The following is a 19913-nucleotide window of genomic DNA, read 5'->3' as shown; positions in this document are numbered from 1 at the left end:
GGTGGGTTTCCGGGCGCTGGAGCGCAGGCTGCGGAGCGGCGGCGGCTCGGTCCTGGCCTGGCAGCCGGGGGACCTCAGTGCCCCGAGCGAGGCGGGCTCCTATAGCCTAGCCACCTTTGACGGGCGGGGGGACCCCCCGTGAAGCCGGGGATGGGCTCACTCAGGTCCTAACAGGTCAGAGGACCCCACCCCACCCCCCTCGCAGCCACAGGGACATTTAAGGGCCATGCTCATCTCTTTCAGCCTAGTCGGGGCTTGCGGCCTGCGCCGTAAGGGCAGGCGGGGCGCATCCCGCTAGCGCCGTCGGAACCAGGAGTTGGGGGGGTGAAGAGGTGATCGGGGTCCCCAGCTCCATTACCGCGAAGGGTCTCGCGGTTCCCGGCTTCACCCAATGGGGAGTCAGCTGCGGGAAGGGGTCCGGGCCGTAGCCAATGGAGGGGGCCGCGCGGCCCACAGTTTGGCCAATGGGGAAGGAGGGACTTGGAGCGGGTTGCCACCTCCCCCTTCCCAGTCTGGCCAGTAGAATGGGAGCGGGGTGGGCGGGGGGACGGAAGGAGAGACAACTGGGAGGACTGCGGCCCGGGAACCTCCAGAACGCGCGCGCTCTGTACGTACGTGCGCGTGGATGTTCTGTTTTATGACCCGGGCATTCGCAAACACCGGGTAAATTAAGGCAGGGGCTGGGAGTGTGCGTGGAGGGGTTCGTGGCAGAGTGGTAGACAGTTCACTCGGTTTCTTCTGTGTATGGGTTAATGGAATTGAGCGTGGCAGTACACGCAGGCGCAGTAGGTTCTGACCGAAGAAGGGGGTATTTTGAAGAGGCCCGTGGGTCCTAGTGCGCAGGCGCAGGCCGGGCGAGGCCTCCCGGTGGCTGCCTTTTGCGGCTGCGCTGTCCCCCAGCCCCGCCAACGGCCCCCTCGTCACTCTTCTCAACCACTGGTTACATCAGCCAGCGAGGACCAGGGTTACCAGGCGATTGACGACCCCTCCCAGAGTGGGTAACTGGCTGAATGAGTAAAGAGGTCGAGAGGGTGGGTTGAAGAGGGACTACCCTCCTCCCAGAGACTGGGGCGTAAGGCTCGGAGAATGATTGCCTCTGTTTGGGGAGGTAACGTGCTTGAGCTAAAAACTACTCTTAGAATGTGCACTCCCTGAGCCCCCACTTTTTTTTTAAATTTTTATTTATTTTTTACAGAGACAGAGTGAGTCAGAGAGAGGGATAGACAGGGACAAACAGACAGGAACGGAGAGAGATGAGAAGCATCAATCATTAGTTTTTCATTGCACGTTGCAACACCTTAGTTATTCATTGATTGCTTTCTCATATGCGCCTTGACCGCGGGCCTTCAGCAGACCGAGTAACCCCTTGCTGGAGCCGGCGACCTTGGGGTCTCGAACCTGGGTCCTCTGCATCCCAGTCCGACGCTCTATCCACTGCGCCACTGCCCGTTCAGGCCCTGAGCCCCCACTTTTACATTTTAGACGGGTTATTAGTTGTCAAATACTGTAGCATTGGTCTTTTGAAAGCATGCAGCCCTGGCCCTTTGGAGAAAGTGAGACAGCAGTTATTGATTGAGATCTGTTTTACTGGCATTTGGATGAAATGTGTTTACTGGTTTATGATGCCTTTTTCCTCTATAAGGTGAGAGTTTGAAATTTAACTGTAACAAGATAAGTCTTTTCATGTGTTATGTTGTTCTAGGATACCAAGTCCTTTGAAATTGTGTAAGAGAGATTGAATAGATTTAAGTAACTAGTTTTTTGTTTCCTTTTATAGGGGACAAAGCACAGGAAAGGGACCCCCACAGTCACCGGTGAGTGCCCCCCTCAAAGAACAGAGTTAAAAGACTTATATGTAAAAACATACAGAACAGATTGCATGTAGGAATAGTCACTTGAGTTCAGGAGGACAGAAGGCTCACTCAGCACAGAACAAGGTTGGGTGTATGTGGAGTGTGGACATTTAGAAGGAAGGTGAGGTGTAAACCTACACCTATTTATTTCTCCCTTTTATGTTACTGACAGGTGTTTGAGGGTGTCTACAACAATTCCAGAATGCTGCATTTCCTTACAGCTGTTGTGGTAAGTGAGTACCTAATCCCTACGTTGTCTGAGGATGTAATACGCCTGTTTGCTGGAGACTTATTTTTCTCGCTCTCTTAGGGCTCCACTTGTGATGTAAAGGTGAAGAATGGTACCACCTATGAAGGTATCTTCAAGACTCTGAGCTCAAAGGTCAGTTTACCCAACATAGCTAATTTCGGGAGTTGCGTGGAAAGAGAAGAGAAGGAAGGCGCTTGTTGAAGAGTGAGTGGTGTTGGATGAGATTGTGGCCGCTGCTCGTGTCTGTGTGCATGATGTGCTGGAGTGGTGCTGCAGGCAGGGAAGGACTTGAGTCTATAATGTGAGGGCTACTTCAACGTAAAAATGCTTAAATTTTAAAATGTCAGTTTAATTTGGGGATTTTTGCTAAGTACTGTGGTTGATACTGAGAAGACGTTATATATGATGCTGGGAAAAGTTGAGAGAAAGGGTAGGAGAAGAATAGTCATAGTTTTTCCCTCGTGTTTCTGGATACTGACCCGTGCATGTCGGGCAATGGGACTGTTTTAGTTTGAACTGGCGGTCGACGCTGTGCACCGGAAAGCACCCGAGCCAGTGGGTGGCCCTCGTCGGGAAGACATTGTGGACACCATGGTGTTTAAGCCAAGTGATGTCATGCTTGTCCACTTCCGAAACGTTGACTTCAATTATGCCACTAAAGGTATTGTGCCCGGATATTATGTCAGGCCCACTCTGAGCAGAGAGCAGTTACATGATGGCTTGATTCACTCCCTTAACTACCCACTTAACTGTCTTTTTTCCTGAGGAATAGGCTGACTGGATTTTTTATTTTTCTTTTATAATTTTTCCATTGACTTAAGAAAGAAGGAGTTAGAGAGAAGCATCAACTTATTTCACTTAGTAGTTTTATTTAGTTGTGCACTCATTGGTTGCTTCTCACATGTGCCCTGACCACAGATCCGACCCATGACCTTAGCACACTGGGACAATGCTCTATTCACTGAACCACCCGGCCAGGGCCTGGATTTTTCTTCTTCAGAACATGTCTTGATATCAAATAAAGTGGGATGAATTTGGCCTATATTGTGGTTCTTGTTTTCTAACTCCTTGCTGCTTATAAACTATTGAGATGAGGCTTTTTACAGTGTGCCTGCCTGTCCCCACCCCCAAAGCCTGGCACGCATAAACTTTGCTTGTGAACAACTTGTGGGCAGGGAAGGGGTATTGGAAGAAAGCCTGTGAAGTATGCAACTCCTGATCTTCCACTCTGCCTTCACAGACAAGTTCACTGACTCGGCCATTGCCATGAACTCAAAGGTGAACGGGGAACACAAAGAGAAGGTGCTGCAGCGCTGGGAAGGGGGCGACAGCAACAGTGATGACTACGACCTCGAGTCTGATATGGTACAGTGTCCTTCCCCGAGACCCCGAGGGCTGGGTGGCTCTGCTGTCAGAGTGTGGTTATTGACACTAATGTCATTCTTGGACCAGGTTGCTTCTGGGGAGGGGGGAGAGAAATTCTTTACTCTTGGCTGTTTGTGACAGATTCCAGATGGAAAGGTACAGGAGATAGCAAAGGTACCTGTTCTCTCTCACCATCTACGATTTGAAACTTAATGTTTGCTTCAAGTCATCTTTCCCCCCAAACTGAAAAGTATAATAGACACATATTATATAGAGAGTGTAATAGACACAAGGGAAGCCCATTTCCCTTTTGAAAAAACAGCTGCTATGAATCATTTAAAGTTTCTCATGAGTGAATGCATTATTTTGCTGTTTAATTTGCACAAGAATTTACTTATTTACTTTTTCTGCTTGTTTTGTATTTTTCTGAAGCTGGAAACGGGGAGAGACAGTCAGACAGACTCCCACATGCGCCCGACCGGGATCCACCCGGCACGCCCACCAGGGGCGAAGCTCTGCCCACCAGGGGGCGATGCTCTGCGCCTCTAGGGCGTCGCTCTGTTGCATCCAGAGCCACTCTAGCGCCTGGGGCAGAGGCCAAGGAGCCATCCCCAGCGCCCAGGCCATCTTTGCTCCAATGGAGCCTCGGATGCGGAAGGGGAAGAGAGAGACAGAGAGGAAGGAGTGTGGGGGGGGGGGGTGGAGAAGCAGGTGGGCGCTTCTCCTATGTGCCCTGGCCGGGAATCGAACCTGGGTCCCTCGCACGCCAGGCCGACGCTCTACCGCTGAGCCAACCGGCCAGGGCCTCTGCTTGTTTTTTAATGTTTCCTGTTGCTACATACATCCAGTTCATTGCTTTTAACTGTTTTGTACTATTTTTTATTTATTTCTACAGAGACAGAGTCAGAGAGAGAGATAGACAGGAACAGAGAGAGAGATGAGAAGCATCAATCATCAGTTTTTCATTGCGACACCTTAGTTGTTCATTGATTGCTTTCTCATATGTGCCTTGACCGCGAGCCTTCAGCAGACCGAGTAACCCCTTGCTCAAGCCAGCGACCTTGGGTCCAAGCTGGTGAGCTTTTTGCTCAAGCCAGATGAGCCGGCGCTCAAGCTGGTGACCTCGGGGTCTCAAACCTGGGTCCTATGCATCCCAGTCCAACGCTCTATCCACTGTGCCGCCCCTGGTCAGGCTGTTTTGTACTATTTTATTTACATACCATCCATGTATACCCAACAAGTGGTGTTTTATTTTTTTCCTGTTTTGTGGTTTTTTTGCACTGTTGCTTTACTGAATTTTTAGAATGTGTATCCCATGTACATATACCAGAATTTCTCTGGGATATAAACCTGGAAATGGACTTGTTAGGTCCTGAGACTTCAGTTTTTAAGTTTTTAATGATAGGTCATTGTTGCTTTTCTTACTGGGTTTTAAAACATTCTCCTTCTTCCCCCTAGTCCAATGGATGGGACCCCAATGAAATGTTCAAGTTCAATGAGGAGAACTATGGAGTCAAGACCACCTATGATAGCAGTCTCTCATCTTACACGTGAGTGTCTTGGTACTCCCAGTGTGGTACAGTTCGAGACCTGGGTCACTAACAGAAACTCTGAGTGAAGCGTGTCTTTTGTTCTGGGTGTTCACGTGGCCTCTCTCCACTCATATTGTGTGTTTGGACTGCTCAAAGGCTTTCTTTTAATGTGGATTCCATATTTAATATGTATTTTCCGATGGCTTTAGGCGACCCCTGTGTTTTGGTCGTTCGACCCCCGCCGGGGTCGCGACCCACAGGTTGAGAACCGCTGCACTAGAGCTTAAAACGTACTTAAATATTTGTGTGTCTTCCAGATACAGAGGTGCCGTGCTGCTCTGTCTGGGCCCTAGTAGATTCCATTAAATATATGCAGAGTTGTTGAAGGGCTCTAACACCCATACTTGAGCTTGTAGTCATGCTTTTCCTTTTTTCCATTTTGTCCCTTGGCTCTGTGACGGTGTCTGGTGGTACCGTAGGGTGCCCCTAGAGAAGGACAACTCGGAGGAGTTTCGTCAGCGGGAGCTGCGTGCCGCCCAGCTGGCTCGAGAGATTGAGTCGAGCCCCCAGTACCGCCTGCGGATCGCCATGGAGAACGACGACGGGCGCACCGAGGAGGAGAAGCACAGTGCCGTCCAGCGACAGGGCTCCGGGCGGGAGAGCCCCAGCTTGGTGTCCAGGTGACTGCGGGCAGCCTGATGTGGTTGGGGCTCTCTCTCTAGGGCAGGAGTTTTCTACACCCTAGTTTTAAGCCTCACAGCCATGTGAGGTGTAGGTTAATAAATCGTTATTCCCACTTTCTGTTTTGAAAGATGGAAATGTAGTGGTTAAGTGATTTGTTCATAGTAAGAAATTTGAGGGGGGTTTTTTTCTGTATTTTTCTGAAGCCGGAAACGGGGAGAGACAGACAGACTCCCGCATGCGCCCGACTGGGATCCACGTGGCACGCCCACCAGGGGGCGAAGCTCTGCCCCTCCGGGGCGTCGCTCTGCTGCGACCAGAGCCACTCTAGCGCCTGGGGCAGAGGCCAAGGAGCCATCCCCAGCGCCCGGGCCATCTTTGCTCCAATGGAGCCTCGGCTGCGGGAGGGGAAGAGAGAGACAGAGAGAAAGGAGAGGGGGAGGGGTGGAGAAGCAGATGGGCGCTTCTCCTGTGTGCCCTGGCCGGGAATCGAACCCGGGACTCCTGCACGCCAGGCCGACGCTCTACCAGAGACAACCGGCCAGGGCTGAGGGTTTTTTTTGTTGTTGTTGTTGTTTTTTACAGAGACAGGAAGTCAGAGGGATAGATAGGGACAGACAGACTGGAATGGAGAGAGATGAGAAGCATCAATCATCAGTTTTTCTTGCAACACCTTAGTTGTTCATTGATTGCTTTCTCATATGTGCCTTGACCGCCTTAGCAGACCGAGTAACCCCTTGCTTGAGCCAGCAACCTTGGGGTCTTGAACCTGGGTCCTTTCGCATCCCAGTCCGACGCTCTATCCACTGCGCCACTGCCTGGCCAGGCATCAGAGTTTTGATATATGTTCTCTTTTTTCCTATGCATATTGGTCTATATGTTTGTCCTATTCTGTGAAAAGAAATCAAACTGTATGGGATGATCTGTATCTTGTAAAGGATGCGCTTTATCTATAGTGAGATATGCATACTGTTTTTCTCATAGGTCAGGAGCGGTAGCATCGTGGGGCACTAGCCTGGTTGTTTCAGTCAGGGTTGACACAGCATAAAGTCATAAGCCTGTAGCCATAGAATGTTAAACAGGACAGATCTTTAAGTGGGGTAGTGCAAAAAGCTGGAGCCAGGTAGAGAGACAGAGAGAGAGAGAGAGGATGTGTGTGTGTGTGTGTGTGTGTGTGTGTGTGTGTGTGGAATGTGGACTTTAGAAGGAAGGGCTTTATCTTTCCAAAGTGGGTTTTGCGGCTGCTTGACCTCATTTGAACCCTTCCTTCCCTGCACCCCCAGGGAGGGAAAGTATATCCCGCTACCCCAGCGAGTTCGAGAAGGTCCCCGGGGAGGAGTTCGTTGCAGTAGTTCTCGGGGCGGCCGGCCTGGCCTTAGCTCTTTGCCACCTCGCGGACCTCACCATCTTGACAGTAGCAGCCCTGGCCCGGGCTCTGAGGCACGTGGTATTAATGGAGGTGAGTTGTGAAGCAGACTTTTGTGGGGAGCAGGAAAGGGGTGGGAAGGGTAACTGGGAGGACTTAGAAGGGTTGGAAGGATGGTGGATCGATGGTGGTAATGTAATGGCGGATACTTTGCCTCTTCTTTCCCATCTTTAAAAAAAAATAGGCCCTTCTCGCATGTCCCCTAAGGCACAGCGGCCTATGAGAGGTGCCAAGACTCTGTCTTCACCCAGCACTAGGCCTTCTGGAGAAGCCTCTGTTCCACCCCCTTCTGCAGGTAAAATTTCAGTAGTCTTATATGGAGAAATGGGTAGAGATTGGTAGAGGAATATAAATAACGTCAGTTGTTGGAATGCTGGGGTGAGAGACTGTTTGAGGATGTGCAAGGTATTTGGGGAGGGGGGTTATGCTTGGAAATTTCTAATTTCTGTTGAAATACAGAAGTTCCTCCGACACGGACCTGTCTTGCTAATAGCTTTGGTTGGCTGGAACTGATCGTAACCACCCCTTAAAGTCTTTCATGATGCTGATGAAGCCATTTTACCTACTTATTACCTGCCTTGCCCTTTAGGCATTTAGGTTTGTGGCCTTGTGTGTAAGAAGTATATAAACTTGGTGTTTTTAGTAAGTCCTTTCTACCTACTGCAGATTGACCTGCAGTAACCATTGTACAGCTTTTCCTTTTCTTCCAGTGGGCCGGATGTACCCCCCACGCTCTCCCAAGTCAGCCGCCCCTGCCCCAGTCTCGGCTTCCTGTCCTGAGCCTCCCATCGGATCAGCAGTACCGACCTCTTCAGCTCCCATCCCTGTGACATCATCGGTTGTGGACCCTGGAGTAGGCTCTCTTTCCCCAGCTTCTCCAAAGATCTCACTCTGCCCTGCAGATGGTAAGAGCCAGGTGGTTGAGGGCTGTGGACAGTATGAAGGTTCTTGGAAGAGAGACCTTCAGACCATCTTCTCTTCTTGCTCAGTAAAAGAACTTGCCATCAAGGAACCTGGGAGAACTCTGGAATCCCAGGAGCTGTCCCGGATATCTGGGAAAGGTGAGGATTTTTTTTCCTGCTAAAGTCTATTGCCTCTTTGATTAGGAGAGGGTTTCAGTTAGGAAAGTTGTTGGGACTCAAAAACAATGTTTGTTAGACCTTTGACCCTAACTTCTTTTAACAAGATTCTCAGAAACTCCTGTTTTTTGTTTTTGTTGTTTTGTTCTGTGGGCTTGATGGTACCATGTAGCCACCTTTGAGAAAAGAAATGGATGTTTTCTTTTTTACTGTTTCTTATAGTCCCTGGCCTTCAGAATGAACAGAAACGCTTTCAGCTGGAAGAACTGAGAAAGTTTGGGGCCCAGTTTAAGGTGAGAGAAGTGTGGGAGTGAGCTGAGATGTGAACAGTGAGGGTGCAGTGGGCGTGTGGGCTGGTGGAAGGCACAGGACAGGGTGGGCTAGGGGAGATGGAACAAGGGTGGAGGCAAGCAGGGCCTGACGTCTGGCCCAGTGTTGTACGTGTGACTCTCTCCTTCCAGCTTCAGCCCAGTAGTTCTCCCGAGATCAGTCTGGACCCTTTTCCTCCCCGGATCTTAAAGGAGGAGGCCAAAGGGAAGGAGAAGGAAGTTGATGTTCTGTTGACTTCAGAGCCCTTGGGGTCCCCAGGCTCTTCTAAGACAGAGTCCATATTGGATAAAGAGGACAAAGCACCCCTGCCACCAGCAGGAGGCACCGAAGGGCCAGATCAGCCGCCACCACCTTGCCCAAGCCAAGCCGGCAGCCCCCCAGTGGGCCTCATCAAGGGAGACGACAAGGACGAGGGCCCTGTTGCTGAGTAGGTGGAGCGGGGGTGGAGCAGGGCAGGTGTCAGGTGATGAGGGCAAGCCTTGGAGGGTTACTTTATTTTTCTCTCATAGACAAGTGAAGAAGTCAACATTAAATCCTAATGCCAAGGAATTCAACCCCACAAAGCCTCTGCTGTCTGTGGTGAGATTGGGAGAGTGGCGCGGTCGGGCTGGTTTGGGAAAACGGACCTGTTTCAGGGTGGTGTCAAGGGATTGCGATGTGCCCGACCAGCATCGGTGGGTTTCTGAGACTTGGCATTGGCCCAGGGAGTGTCTGAGTGTGATCCTTATGAGCCTAGGCTTCATTTGGGCCTACTGACTTGGCTTGAACTTTTGTATTTATAAGCTTTATGACAAGCTACTTAATTTGTTTTGTCACCTATAATTTGTGTCTATTCCATAGGATATGATATGAGGCTTAATCAAGATAAGAGTATAGAATGTTTGGCCCACAGCACTCCCCCTGTAAATGCTGTGGCCGTCAGCAAGGGGGTTGCTGTGGGAGACAGAAACTGTAAGGTATTTTATATACATTTTCCTTTGTCTCAAAGAACAAGTCCACCAGTACTCCGACTTCTCCGGGGCCCCGGACTCATTCTACTCCCTCTATCCCGGTGCTGACAGCAGGCCAGAGCGGGCTGTATAGCCCCCAGTACATATCCTACATACCTCAGATCCACATGGGACCAGCTGTTCAGGTAGGGGAAGAGACCGGGTGAGCCCAGGGGAAGAGGTCTGGTTGGGCTGGCAGAAGGCCGGGCCAGGCCTGTCCTGAGCATTTGTAACATGTCATTCAGCCTCATTTGTGTTCTTGTTCCTAGGCACCTCAGATGTATCCATATCCTGTCTCCAACTCAGTGCCTGGACAGCAGGGCAAGTACCGGGGAGCGAAAGGTGAGCAGAGTTGGGAGGGGCCGTGGGGATGGCTGCCCACTGCTTCCTGGCAGATGGAGCTTGAGCTCCGTACTCTCTTACCCCCACCCCCAGGCTCCCTGCCCCCCCAGCGCTCGGACCAACACCAGCCAGCCTCAGCCCCTCCGATGATGCAGGCTGCCGCCGCTGCCGGCCCCCCTCTGGTGGCTGCCACACCTTACTCTTCTTACATCCCCTACAACCCACAGCAGTTCCCAGGCCAGCCCGCCATGATGCAGCCCATGGCCCACTACCCCTCCCAGGTGACTGCCGCCCACCCGGAAGGAACTTGGGGATACAGAAGCCCTGCTAGCGGCCCCAGCTCCACCCACATTCTGGCTGGGTGAGAGGCAGGCAGTGTTCTGGACAGTGGTGTCAGGCGGGCTTTGGCCCTGGCTCTGTAGGGCCTGTTGCAAGGCACTTCAACACCCACGCCTTAGTGTATTTTCTCTATTAAAAGTGTTGGTAGAACAGCATCTGCGTAGTTAGGCTGTTGTGAACGCCCAGCAAGGGAGCAGGGACCGGCCAGCGCAGTGCTGTGCAGAGGTCCTGCCTTCCGCGTCTTCCGCTGTGCCGACCCTTCTCTCCTTGCCACTTCAGCCGGTATTTGCCCCCATGCTTCAAAGCAACCCGCGCATGCTGACATCGGGGAGCCATCCCCAGGCCATCGTGTCGTCGTCCACCCCTCAGTACCCTTCTGCAGAGCAGCCCACCCCCCAAGCCCTTTATGGTGAGTTCTGGCCCTCCCCCCCAGGCTGGGCCTCTGCTCCCTTGGGTGTGCCCGGCACTGATTCTCTTTCCCCTTCCCGCGGCAGCCACTGTCCACCAGTCCTACCCACACCATGCCACGCAGCTCCATGCCCACCAGCCGCAGCCGGCCACCACGCCTACTGGGAGCCAGCCACAGTCCCAGCATGCAGCCCCCAGTCCTGTCCAGGTGCCTGCCGTGGGGGATCCGAGTGGTTGGGCAGGAGTGGGTAAAAGGAGGTAGAGCTTGGAGTATTCCCCAGTGGAGAATATCAGGGTGGGGTTAGCAGGCCAGAAGGCTTGGGTACCGGAGGAGGGGATGGCACTCATCCTTCCCCTCCCCCCCTCCCCGACAGCACCAGGCAGGGCAGGCCCCACACCTGGGCAGTGGACAGCCACAGCAGAATCTGTACCACCCAGGGGCCCTGACGGGCACGCCACCCTCTCTGCCGCCGGGGCCTTCTGCGCAGTCCCCCCAGAGCAGCTTCCCCCAGCCAGCCGCTGTGTATGCCATCCATGCCCACCAGCAGCTGCCCCACGGCTTCCCCAACATGGCCCATGTCACCCAGGTAAGGGCCCGCGGAACCTGCTTTGGCTGGCTCTGTTCTGCCATGAGGACCTGAGCCCTGGGTAGTCCCGTTCCCAGGAGTCCCTGGTGTGACCCTACTGCGTGCTCCAATGCAGGGCACTCGGTAGTGGCGCTCCCAGCTGCTTTCTGTCTTCCGCAGGCCCATGTCCAAACTGGAATTACAGCAGCCCCGCCCCCACACCCTGGGGCTCCCCACCCGCCCCAGGTGATGCTGCTGCACCCACCCCAGAGCCATGGGGGCCCCCCCCAAGGCGCGGTGCCCCAGAGCGGGGTGCCTGCACTCTCAGCTTCCACACCCTCACCCTACCCCTACATCGGACACCCCCAAGGTGAGCAGCCCGGCCAGGCGCCTGGATTTCCAGGAGGAGCCGATGACAGGATTCGTGAGTTCTCGTTAGCTGGGGGGATTTGGCATGGAAGAGCTGATGGGCTGCAGGTGGGGCAGGATGCACGGGTTCTGGGTGGGGAGTGATGAGGGGTCTTGGAGGCAGGGCTGTCCCACAGGGCGCCTGCCGACCTGCACCTGTCTGTGAAGTATGTAGGGTGGGCAGAAGCCACAGTCGCCGCCGCCAGGGGCTTGCTCCTGGCTCTGTCCTTTGCTTCCCTCCGTCCTCGCTCAGTTGTGATCCAGCAGCCCCCCTCCCCACTGCCTCCCCAGCTCTCAGTGACCCCGACTGTCTCCTGACTTAGCCGAGGTAAGGTCAGCGCAGCAGACAGGGCCAGGCTGGGGTGTGGGGGGCTGAGCTGGGCACACGAGGAAGGGCTCTGGCTCACTGGGAAAGTGATCCGTGCTTCCGACAGCCCCGAGGCACCTTGAGGAGGCCGTTCCTGCCCAAACTACCCCGCCCCCACGCTGGACAGCAATGGATGCAGGGACAGCTGCTTGGGTTCTAATGCTCCTGCTCTCTTCTCTTTCCCCTCCAACCAGTTCAATCTCATCCCTCCCAGCAGCTCCCCTTCCACCCCCCGGGGAACTGAAGATTGTCCTGGCCGCGACCTGAGACCTCCATGAATTGGAGGGAAGAGTGATCTAAGTCTCTTCCCCCAGCAGCTCGGACCAGTCCCAGCCCCCAACCTCCCCTCTCCCCTGGGGGAGCTGGGGAATTCCTGCCAAGCACCTTGAATGGGAGAGGCTTCAGAGTGGGTGGGCCAGGGTCCAGCGGGGGTGGGGGTTCCTGCTCTGCCCCTGCCCGTCCCCGCCTTATCTCCCTCCCATCTTCTTATCCTCCGCTGGAGACAGAAGATCTTTTATTTTCTATTATTTATAATGTCAAGACTTGGGCCCCCTGTTCTTTATTCCCCATTAACTTGAGTGACCTGCGTGAGAGACAGATGCCCCACAGGATGGTTGGACAAGGACTTTTACTTTTTATTACGTAAAAATATTAAAAAAAAATTTAAAAAAAATAAAATTTTAAACTAACTTAACCTGCCTGTAGTTTTCCTCTTTAGAGAATAGAGTAAGATTGTAGCTTTCAACTTTTATTTTTTATTGATTGATTTTAGAGAAAGGGAGAGAGACTGATCTACCCAGCCATGCGTTCATTGGTTGATTACTGTGTGTGCCCTGACCAGGGGTCAAACCTGTAACCTGCTGCATTGGGACAAAGCTCCAGCAAACCGCTGTGCAGCCAAGGCTGTGTAGCTCTCGGGCTTAAATATGGTAAGCTGTGGCTCTGAGGTGGGGCAGGTGTGGCAGGCAGTACAGCCTCAGGATACTGTCCTGGCTCTGCCACACTGGGCACCTAACCTCCCAGTGACTTCTCACCTCAAAATTGGTCCTCACGAAGTAAGCGTTCCTCTTGACACTGAAAAACTTGAGCACGTGTGGTCCCTAGAAATGAAGGCCTGACTGGCAAGAGGTCTTCATTGTAGGGAGACCTACAAAGACGCAGCTGCAGTGGGGCAGAGGGCTGGGTAGGGGCTGGAGCTAAACGAGGGTCTGTGGGCAGGACGAGCCAAGCATGGGGGTGTAGAAAAACTCAGGCTCCTGGTGTTTTTGTTCAAGGCAGCATTTTGAATTGTTCCTCAGACCTGGCCTTGGTTTCCTTGTCTGTGGAGATGATTTCACCTTGTAGTTGAAGGAGGAGACTGGTGCTCGATGTTAGGCAGGGGGACTTCAGCTCTGACCTAGGCCAGAGAAAATCAGCTGAGACCAGGACTGGGAGAACGAAGGTTAGATAACTGGGAAAATTCCCAGACTGAAGATCTGAAACCTGGTGGGCATGGGGTGGGGGTGGGAGGGAGTGAGAGGGGACTGAAGAGCTGTGGGATGTCGACTGACGCTGGGCAGTGAGCAGCAGTGAGCAGCGGCAGGAAAGCCTCAGTTGGGCTGAGGGTGTTTGAAGTGCACATGAAGCCTGACCAGGCGGTGGTGAGCATCACCCTGGAATGCTAAGGACCCAGGACCCAGGTTGGAAGAACTGCGGTGACTGGCTTCAAGCCCAAGTTGGCTGGCTGGTCTAGACCCCTGCCCCAAAAAAAGCACACATGAGAAAGCAGTCAGCGAACTATGAGTTGATGCTTCTCATCTCTCCTCTTCCTCTAAATAAGATTGCAGATAAAGAAATGGGTCTCTAAAATAAGGCCTACCGGAAAGTTCTGTCTGTTTCTATCACAAGTTTCGACACGTAAGCACGTTTATTTAGCGCATGTGTGCCTCTTTTTATCACTTAATGTATACATATGTAGCAAATTAACTAAAACAAAGTTGTTTCACGTTAGTCTTATGTGTGAAGCGATAGTGTACCCATGGCTACTGATAAAGTTCATTTACGCCACTAATTTTTATGCATTTCAACAAGGAAGAAATGCTACAGAAGCATGTCTGTTGCATCCACCATATTCCACGGACTTAGCACCCTACGACTATCACTGGTTTTTGTCCTTACAAAATTTTTTGAAGGGCAAAAAATTCAAAAATGAAGAAGATACCAAACAAGCACTGGTTCAATTTTTCACATCAAAAGATAAAACATTTGGCCCTGGCCAGTTTGCTCACTGATAGAACGTCAGCCTGACGTGCAGGAGTCCCGGGTTCGATTCCCGGCCAGGGCACACGAGAAGCACCCATCTGCTTCACCCCCCCCCCCCTTCCTCTCTGTCTCTCTCTTCCCCTCCCGCAGCCAAGGCTCCATTGGAGCAAAGTTGGCCTGGGCGCTGAGGATGGCTCTGTGGCCTCTGCCTCAGGTGCTAGAATGGCTCTGGTTGCGGCAGAGCAACGCCCCCTGGTGGGCATGCTGGGTAGATCCTGGTCGAGCGCATGCGGAAGTCTGACTGCCTCCCCGTTCCCAACTTCAGAAAAATACAAAAAAAACATTTTTCAAAAATGGGATATACAAATTGCCCTCACACTGGCAAGAAATCATTAATAATAATGACAATTATATTACTTAATAAAGTTTATTGACGGTAAGAAAAATTTGTATTTTGTTTTATTCCAAAAATGGACTGAATTTTCCGGTAGACCTTATACTAATAGATATAAATGCAGGTGTTACCACCCAGTACTTTTGATGCTTTAAGGATGAATTGCAGATTGGTTTTACCTTCCCTTGCTCCTAAGAGCAGAAATGTCAAAGTTGAAAGGGATTCCTATTCCCTCGTCAGGAATTCCCGTGAAACCTTTCAGCCTCTCCTTGGACAATGAGGATAAAACAAACCTGCCTTAAGTTCTTAGCAGTCAGACTGGGTTCTGAGCTTCACAGAACAGCTCACATTGGAGAGCCTCCCTCAGGCTGCTTGTCAGGCCGTCTGGAATACACTCATCTGCCAGGATCCACGTTTAAAAGGCATGTCCATTAATCCTGCTGAAGGTTACCTTTTCTCTTGTTTCAAGTCAGCATCCTGGTCAGTCATTTCAATTTTTAAAAACCTACTCATCCTGACCAGGTGGCACAGTGGATAGAACGTCGGACTGGGATGCAGGAGGACCCAGGTTCGAGACCCCGAGGTCGCCAGCTTGAGCGCAGGCTCATCTGGCTTGAGCAAAAAGCTCACCAGCTTGGACCCAAGGTCGCTGGTTCGAGCAAGGGGTTACTCAGTCTGCTGAAGGCCCGCGGTCAAGGCACATATGAGAAAGCAGTCAATGAACAACTAAGGTGTCGCAACGAAAAACTGATGATTGATGCTTCTCATCTCCGTTCCTGTCTGCCTGTCCCTGTCTATCCTTCTCTCTGACTCTCTCTGTCCCTGTAAAAAATAAATAAATCTCAGCACTTTTATTTCCTATATATTTGATACACAGCATTTTTCTCTTTAAATCTGAAATATTAAAAGTGAAACCTTGATTCTACAACATCTCGAGCCTTTTTGGAATTAATGGCGACACCATATCAAATACAGAGTAAGTGTTAATAAAGTAGTTCTTAGGTGCTAAGTGCTGGTTCTAAAAGGTAAGATAGAGTCCTCAGTATCAGCTTAAACAAGAGTGGCTAGACATTAAATACCTAGTAACTATACAAATGGTGCTGGCTTCAAGTGGTACGCCCCCTCCTTCCAAATGACACAAGACCCAGGCTAGCTTACTATTATTCACAGAGCAGTTTATTGACCTACCTCACCTGGCAGGCCACGTGGCCCCTTCTGGCCAGGGGAAGTGTCAGTCTCGCTGCAACTCTGCTAGGCTGCAGCCTGTGCCCTGGGACGGGGCATCAGAAGCACGAGGGAATACTGGCCAGCACAGCCCTGAACATGAATGGGCCTGAGCACAGGTCCACACTCAACTCCACTTGATGTTCTTGTCCTCCTCAGTCATGACTGGCGTCTCAGTGACGAGGCCGGTGCCAATGGTCCGGTTGCCATCTCGCAGAGTAAAACGCTGGCCCTTTTCTAAGATCATTGGCTGCCGCAGGATCAGGGTCAGCTTCAGGTCCTCCCCGGGCATGGCAAGCTCCTGGAGAAGGCAGAAACAGGGACCATGCATGGCCTTCAGGGAGCCTTCATTCCGACTGCTGGCTGTCTACAAGGCACAGGACTGCGAAAATGCAGCAGAATGATTATTCTTTCTGGGGAGAGCTTCATCCCAGCTGCCAGGCAGATGCAAACAGGATACATCAAGGCAAAAAAAAAAAAAAGAACCACTCATCAGTGTTTCTAAAGTACGTGTGTGAGGGAAAATGCTGAGGAAATTTTGGGTTGTGCAGGCTTCTTAGCCATGGGGGGAGGGTTGTGTGTGTGTGTGTGTGTGTTTTGTTTTTTTTTTTGAAACTCTCAAGAAGAAATCTTTTCCAGGAAGTCTTTCTGGGTAAATGCTAATTAGCTAAGTTCTTAATCTATTTCAACATAGGGAACACTGGATGAGGACTCCCTCCCTCCTTCTAAATCCACTGGTCCAGACCCTTCCGTCACTCGCTTCTTCTACATCATCAGCCAGCATCTCTGCACCACACTGCTGCACACATCTGTGACACTGAAGCAGACCGAATATAAAGGGCGTTCCACCTGGACTGGAGGCGCAGTGGATAAAGCGTCAACCTGGAACCCTGAGGTCGCGGGTTTAAAACCCTGGGCTTGCCCGGTGAAGGCACACATAATAAGCAACCAATGAACAACTAAAGTGAAGCAACTATAAGTTGATACTTCTTGCTCCTTCCCCTCTATAATCAATAAAATCTTTAAAAACAAACAAAAAGGATTCCTTCACATCCCTTGACCCACCATACCTTCCCTGGAGGCAAGATGACCCGACAGGACATATCCCAAGTCAGGGAGAACATGACAGGCATGAAGTGGGACACAAAGGGCTTGTGGCGGCCACCTTCCTCTTTGCTGAGGATGTAAACCTGGAAGAGAGAGCCAGCAGCTAGAAGTACTGCCTCTCTAGGGGAAACTGATCTCAGCCAGCCCGACCCAGCCTCTGCAGCCCTCACCTGGGCCTCCACCTTCTGGTGGGGCCGGATGGAACCCGGTTTGGCCATAACCAGGCCCCTTCTCAGGTCCTCCCGCTTCAGGCCTCGAACCAGGGCCCCAAGGTTATCCCCGGCCTCTGCCCTCTCCAGGCTCTTGTGGAACATCTCAATGCCTCAGAGAGAGGAGACAAGGGAGGGTGAGGGTAACCGGGGCAAAGGGAAGGCACCAGGGATCTGAAAGGGGAGAGGTCACCCTGGAACAGACCCCTGGGTGTCAAGGCTTTCTTCCTCTACCTGTCACCACACTGCGAATGTTCTTGTTATGTCCCAGGAATTCACACTCATCTCCCTTCTTCAAAATGCCACGTTCTAGCGTACCTGTCACCACCGTACCCCGGCCTAGGAGGGAACAGGACAGGACATCAGGGACTGTGAGCCAGACTCTTGCGACGGACAGGAATGCGCATGTGCATGGTCCTCACCAGGAATAGAGTAAACAGACTCTACCGGAAGCAGGAAAGGCTTCTCCAGATCCCGGGTGGGCACCGGGATGTGGGTGTCCACAGCATCCAACAGCTTCTGCACAGACTTCAGGCCTAGCTCAGGGTCACGTTGCTGGGTGGGGGGCAGGGATGACAGGCCTCTGAAATTTATATTCTGCTAACCAAGACCCACTCCCCAGACTCAGAGCATAGCTCCGGATGCTCATCCAGCCCCATCCTCTGCCACAGCAACCCTTGCCTGACCCTGCCCTCACCTCAAGAGCACAGAGGGCAGAGCCTATGATGACTGGGGTCTCCTCCCCTTTGTAGCCAAACTCGGTGAGCAGTTCCCGGATCTCCAGCTCGACTAGCTCCACCATCTCGGCGTCCTGGACGGCGTCTGCCTTATTCACATACACCACAACGTGCTCTACTCCAATCTGCTCACGGCAAAGAGATGCTATCTGCAGCGGCCCGCCAACCCATTCCTCCTCCCTCCACTCCTACCCAGGCGCTGCATACCTGCTTGGCCAGTAACAAGTGCTCTCGTGTCTGCGGCATGGGGCCGTCATTGGCTGCCACCACCAGGATGCAGCCGTCAAGGGGGGCAGTGCCTGTGATCATATTCTAGGTCGAGTAAAGAGAGAAAACTATCAGCCTAGGTCAGTGACCTCCTCAGCTCCACACCTATCTAGCCAAACACAGCAGTTAAGAACTTCTTTGTTTTTAAGGGGCGACAGACAGATAGACAGGAAGGGAAAGAGACGAGAAACAACAATTCGTCATTGTGACACTTCAGTTTTTCACTGACTGCTTTTTCATATGTGCCTTGAGTGGGGCAGGGGTGGCTACAGCCAAGCCAATGATCCTTTGCTCAAGCCAGCGACCTTGGGCTTCAAGCAAGCAACCTTTGAGCCCACACTCAAGCCAGCACCCTCGGGGTTTTGAACCTGGATTCTCAGTGTCCCAGGCTGACACTCTATCCACTGCACCACCACCTGGTCAGGCAAGACTCACCTTTCTCTGCCATATCCTTACCACCCACTTTATTTATTCATTTATTTGTTTGTAGGTTTTATTGATTTTAGAGAGATAAGAGGGGGCAGGCACGGGAAGGATCAACTCGTAGTAGTTGCTTCTCATTGGTGCCTTGACTGGGCAAGCCAGGGCTTCAAACTGGCGACCACAGCATTCCAGGTCGATGCTCTCTATCCACTGCGCCACACCACAAGTGAGGCTCACCACCCACTTTAAGTGGCATGCCTCCCCACAAGCCTACCTCTTTCCTGACAGAACGAAGCTCCTGGTCCTGTCCCCAGCAATGCACTCACCTTAACATAATCTGCGTGACCTGGGCAGTCTGTGTGGGCATAGTGGCGGGCAGCAGTGCTGTACTCCACATGAGCTGCATTGATGGTGATGCCACGGGCTCGCTCCTCCGGGGCATTGTCAATCTCCTCATACTTCTTAAACTTGGCCCCACCTCCCTCGGCTAAAACTAATGGGTGGAGGGAAGAGAACACAGCTCTCAGCTCAAGTTCCAGAGGTAGAGGCAGGTCTCAGGACACACCCCTGGGCCCCTCCCACTTAAACTACAGGCAGCCTGGGAGGACTGCCCCTCCCTCAACTCCTCCTGAAGAAGTAACCAGTCCAAGAGACGTTGAAGGGTTTCAGTCCTGCCCAGCGACTTTTTAGAGACAGTCTCTCTAAGGTCTAACCTACGGCTAGAAGGTCGGTAGGGTACCCCAATTTATGCATCACAAAGCTTTTCATTTTCATGGGAAATCTGTCTGGTCCATTTGCCAACCGACCGCCCACTGGAGTTCTGGCTCCTGGGACTACACTAAACCTCCAGCAGCCACTCTGCGGGCCCCACCTCCCTGACTCCAGGTCTGCCTGCAAAGCGGGCGCTGCTGGATGCACCCACGCTTACTCTTCGTTATGGCCGCGGTCAGTGTGGTCTTGCCGTGGTCCACATGGCCGATCGTACCCACGTTCACGTGGGGCTTGTCGCGCACATAGGTCTTCTTGGCCTCCACGGCCAGGCCCCGGCAAAAGGGGGTCAGTGCCGAAGTCTTCAGCGGCCGCAACAGGCCCTGCAGTAGTGGGGTCGGGCCGGCGCCGAGACCTGCCGGGGCAGAGGCTTGGAGTCAGAGCGCAAGTCCGAGCCGGGTCACTCCAGACGACCCCCATGTGTCCTCGGACCGCCATTGCCCTCCCCGCCTCCTCACCGCTGAAGAGGGGCGTCGCGCGCAGCAGGGTGGTGGCCGCCATTGTGGTCGTACTCACGCCCCGAGCACCGGGTAGCGGATGCCCGCGCGTGCACTAAGAGGGCAGTTGCGCCTGGAGGTCACTTCCGGCGGAAGTGAGAACCCGGAAGG

At 52.5% G+C, this 19913-nt stretch overlaps 2 protein-coding genes and 1 long non-coding RNA gene across 25 annotated transcripts in view; 1 reads left to right on the top strand and 2 right to left on the bottom strand.

The window, feature by feature from the left end:
- LOC136334817 (uncharacterized) overlaps positions 1–422 on the bottom strand; it is a 17731-nt gene extending 17309 nt beyond the window's left edge. Inside the window, exon 1 of the long non-coding RNA XR_010731220.1 lies at positions 359–422. This is a non-coding gene — a long non-coding RNA (uncharacterized lncRNA). The remainder of the gene's footprint in view (positions 1–358) is intronic.
- ATXN2L (ataxin 2 like) overlaps positions 1–16811 on the top strand; it is a 17433-nt gene extending 622 nt beyond the window's left edge. Inside the window, exons 2-24 of one of the 23 annotated variants that reach the window (XR_010731218.1) lie at positions 1778–1814; positions 2026–2082; positions 2164–2235; positions 2614–2764; positions 3344–3468; positions 4927–5018; positions 5480–5680; positions 6965–7140; positions 7292–7402; positions 7800–8012; positions 8097–8168; positions 8409–8479; positions 8648–8943; positions 9026–9095; positions 9505–9651; positions 9775–9847; positions 9941–10128; positions 10466–10595; positions 10681–10802; positions 10969–11181; positions 11341–11530; positions 12708–12864; positions 16489–16811. Coding sequence is in view for 22 of the 23 variants with exons in the window: in XM_066275545.1 (XP_066131642.1) it covers positions 626–663; positions 1778–1814; positions 2026–2082; positions 2164–2235; positions 2614–2764; positions 3344–3468; positions 4927–5018; positions 5480–5680; positions 6965–7140; positions 7292–7402; positions 7800–8012; positions 8097–8168; positions 8409–8479; positions 8648–8943; positions 9026–9095; positions 9505–9651; positions 9775–9847; positions 9941–10128; positions 10466–10595; positions 10681–10802; positions 10969–11181; positions 11341–11584; positions 11737–11891 (3054 nt within the window). In the remaining variant the exon portion in view is untranslated. Of the gene's footprint in view, positions 1–556; positions 664–921; positions 995–1777; positions 1815–2025; positions 2083–2163; positions 2236–2613; positions 2765–3343; positions 3469–4926; positions 5019–5479; positions 5681–6964; positions 7141–7291; positions 7403–7799; positions 8013–8096; positions 8169–8408; positions 8480–8647; positions 8944–9025; positions 9096–9504; positions 9652–9774; positions 9848–9940; positions 10129–10465; positions 10596–10680; positions 10803–10968; positions 11182–11340; positions 12625–12707; positions 13359–16488 lie in introns of those variants that run through there. The other 22 variants (XM_066275527.1, XM_066275526.1, XM_066275542.1 and 19 more) reach the window with 22 other exon arrangements.
- Positions 15729–19913, bottom strand: TUFM (Tu translation elongation factor, mitochondrial). Its single transcript, XM_066275553.1, has 10 exons — positions 19764–19913; positions 19466–19660; positions 18864–19030; positions 18055–18159; positions 17808–17972; positions 17533–17665; positions 17345–17449; positions 17072–17223; positions 16865–16984; positions 15729–16095 (listed from the first exon to the last, which is right to left on the bottom strand). The coding sequence occupies exons 1-10, from the start codon at positions 19804–19806 to the stop codon at positions 15922–15924; spliced, it is 1359 nt and encodes a 452-aa protein (XP_066131650.1). The 5' UTR covers positions 19807–19913; the 3' UTR covers positions 15729–15921.

This window comes from Saccopteryx bilineata, chromosome 4, assembly GCF_036850765.1.
Source record: "Saccopteryx bilineata isolate mSacBil1 chromosome 4, mSacBil1_pri_phased_curated, whole genome shotgun sequence".
Lineage (NCBI taxonomy): Eukaryota > Metazoa > Chordata > Mammalia > Chiroptera > Emballonuridae > Saccopteryx > Saccopteryx bilineata.
This window is presented reverse-complemented; position numbering and strand designations above follow the sequence as displayed.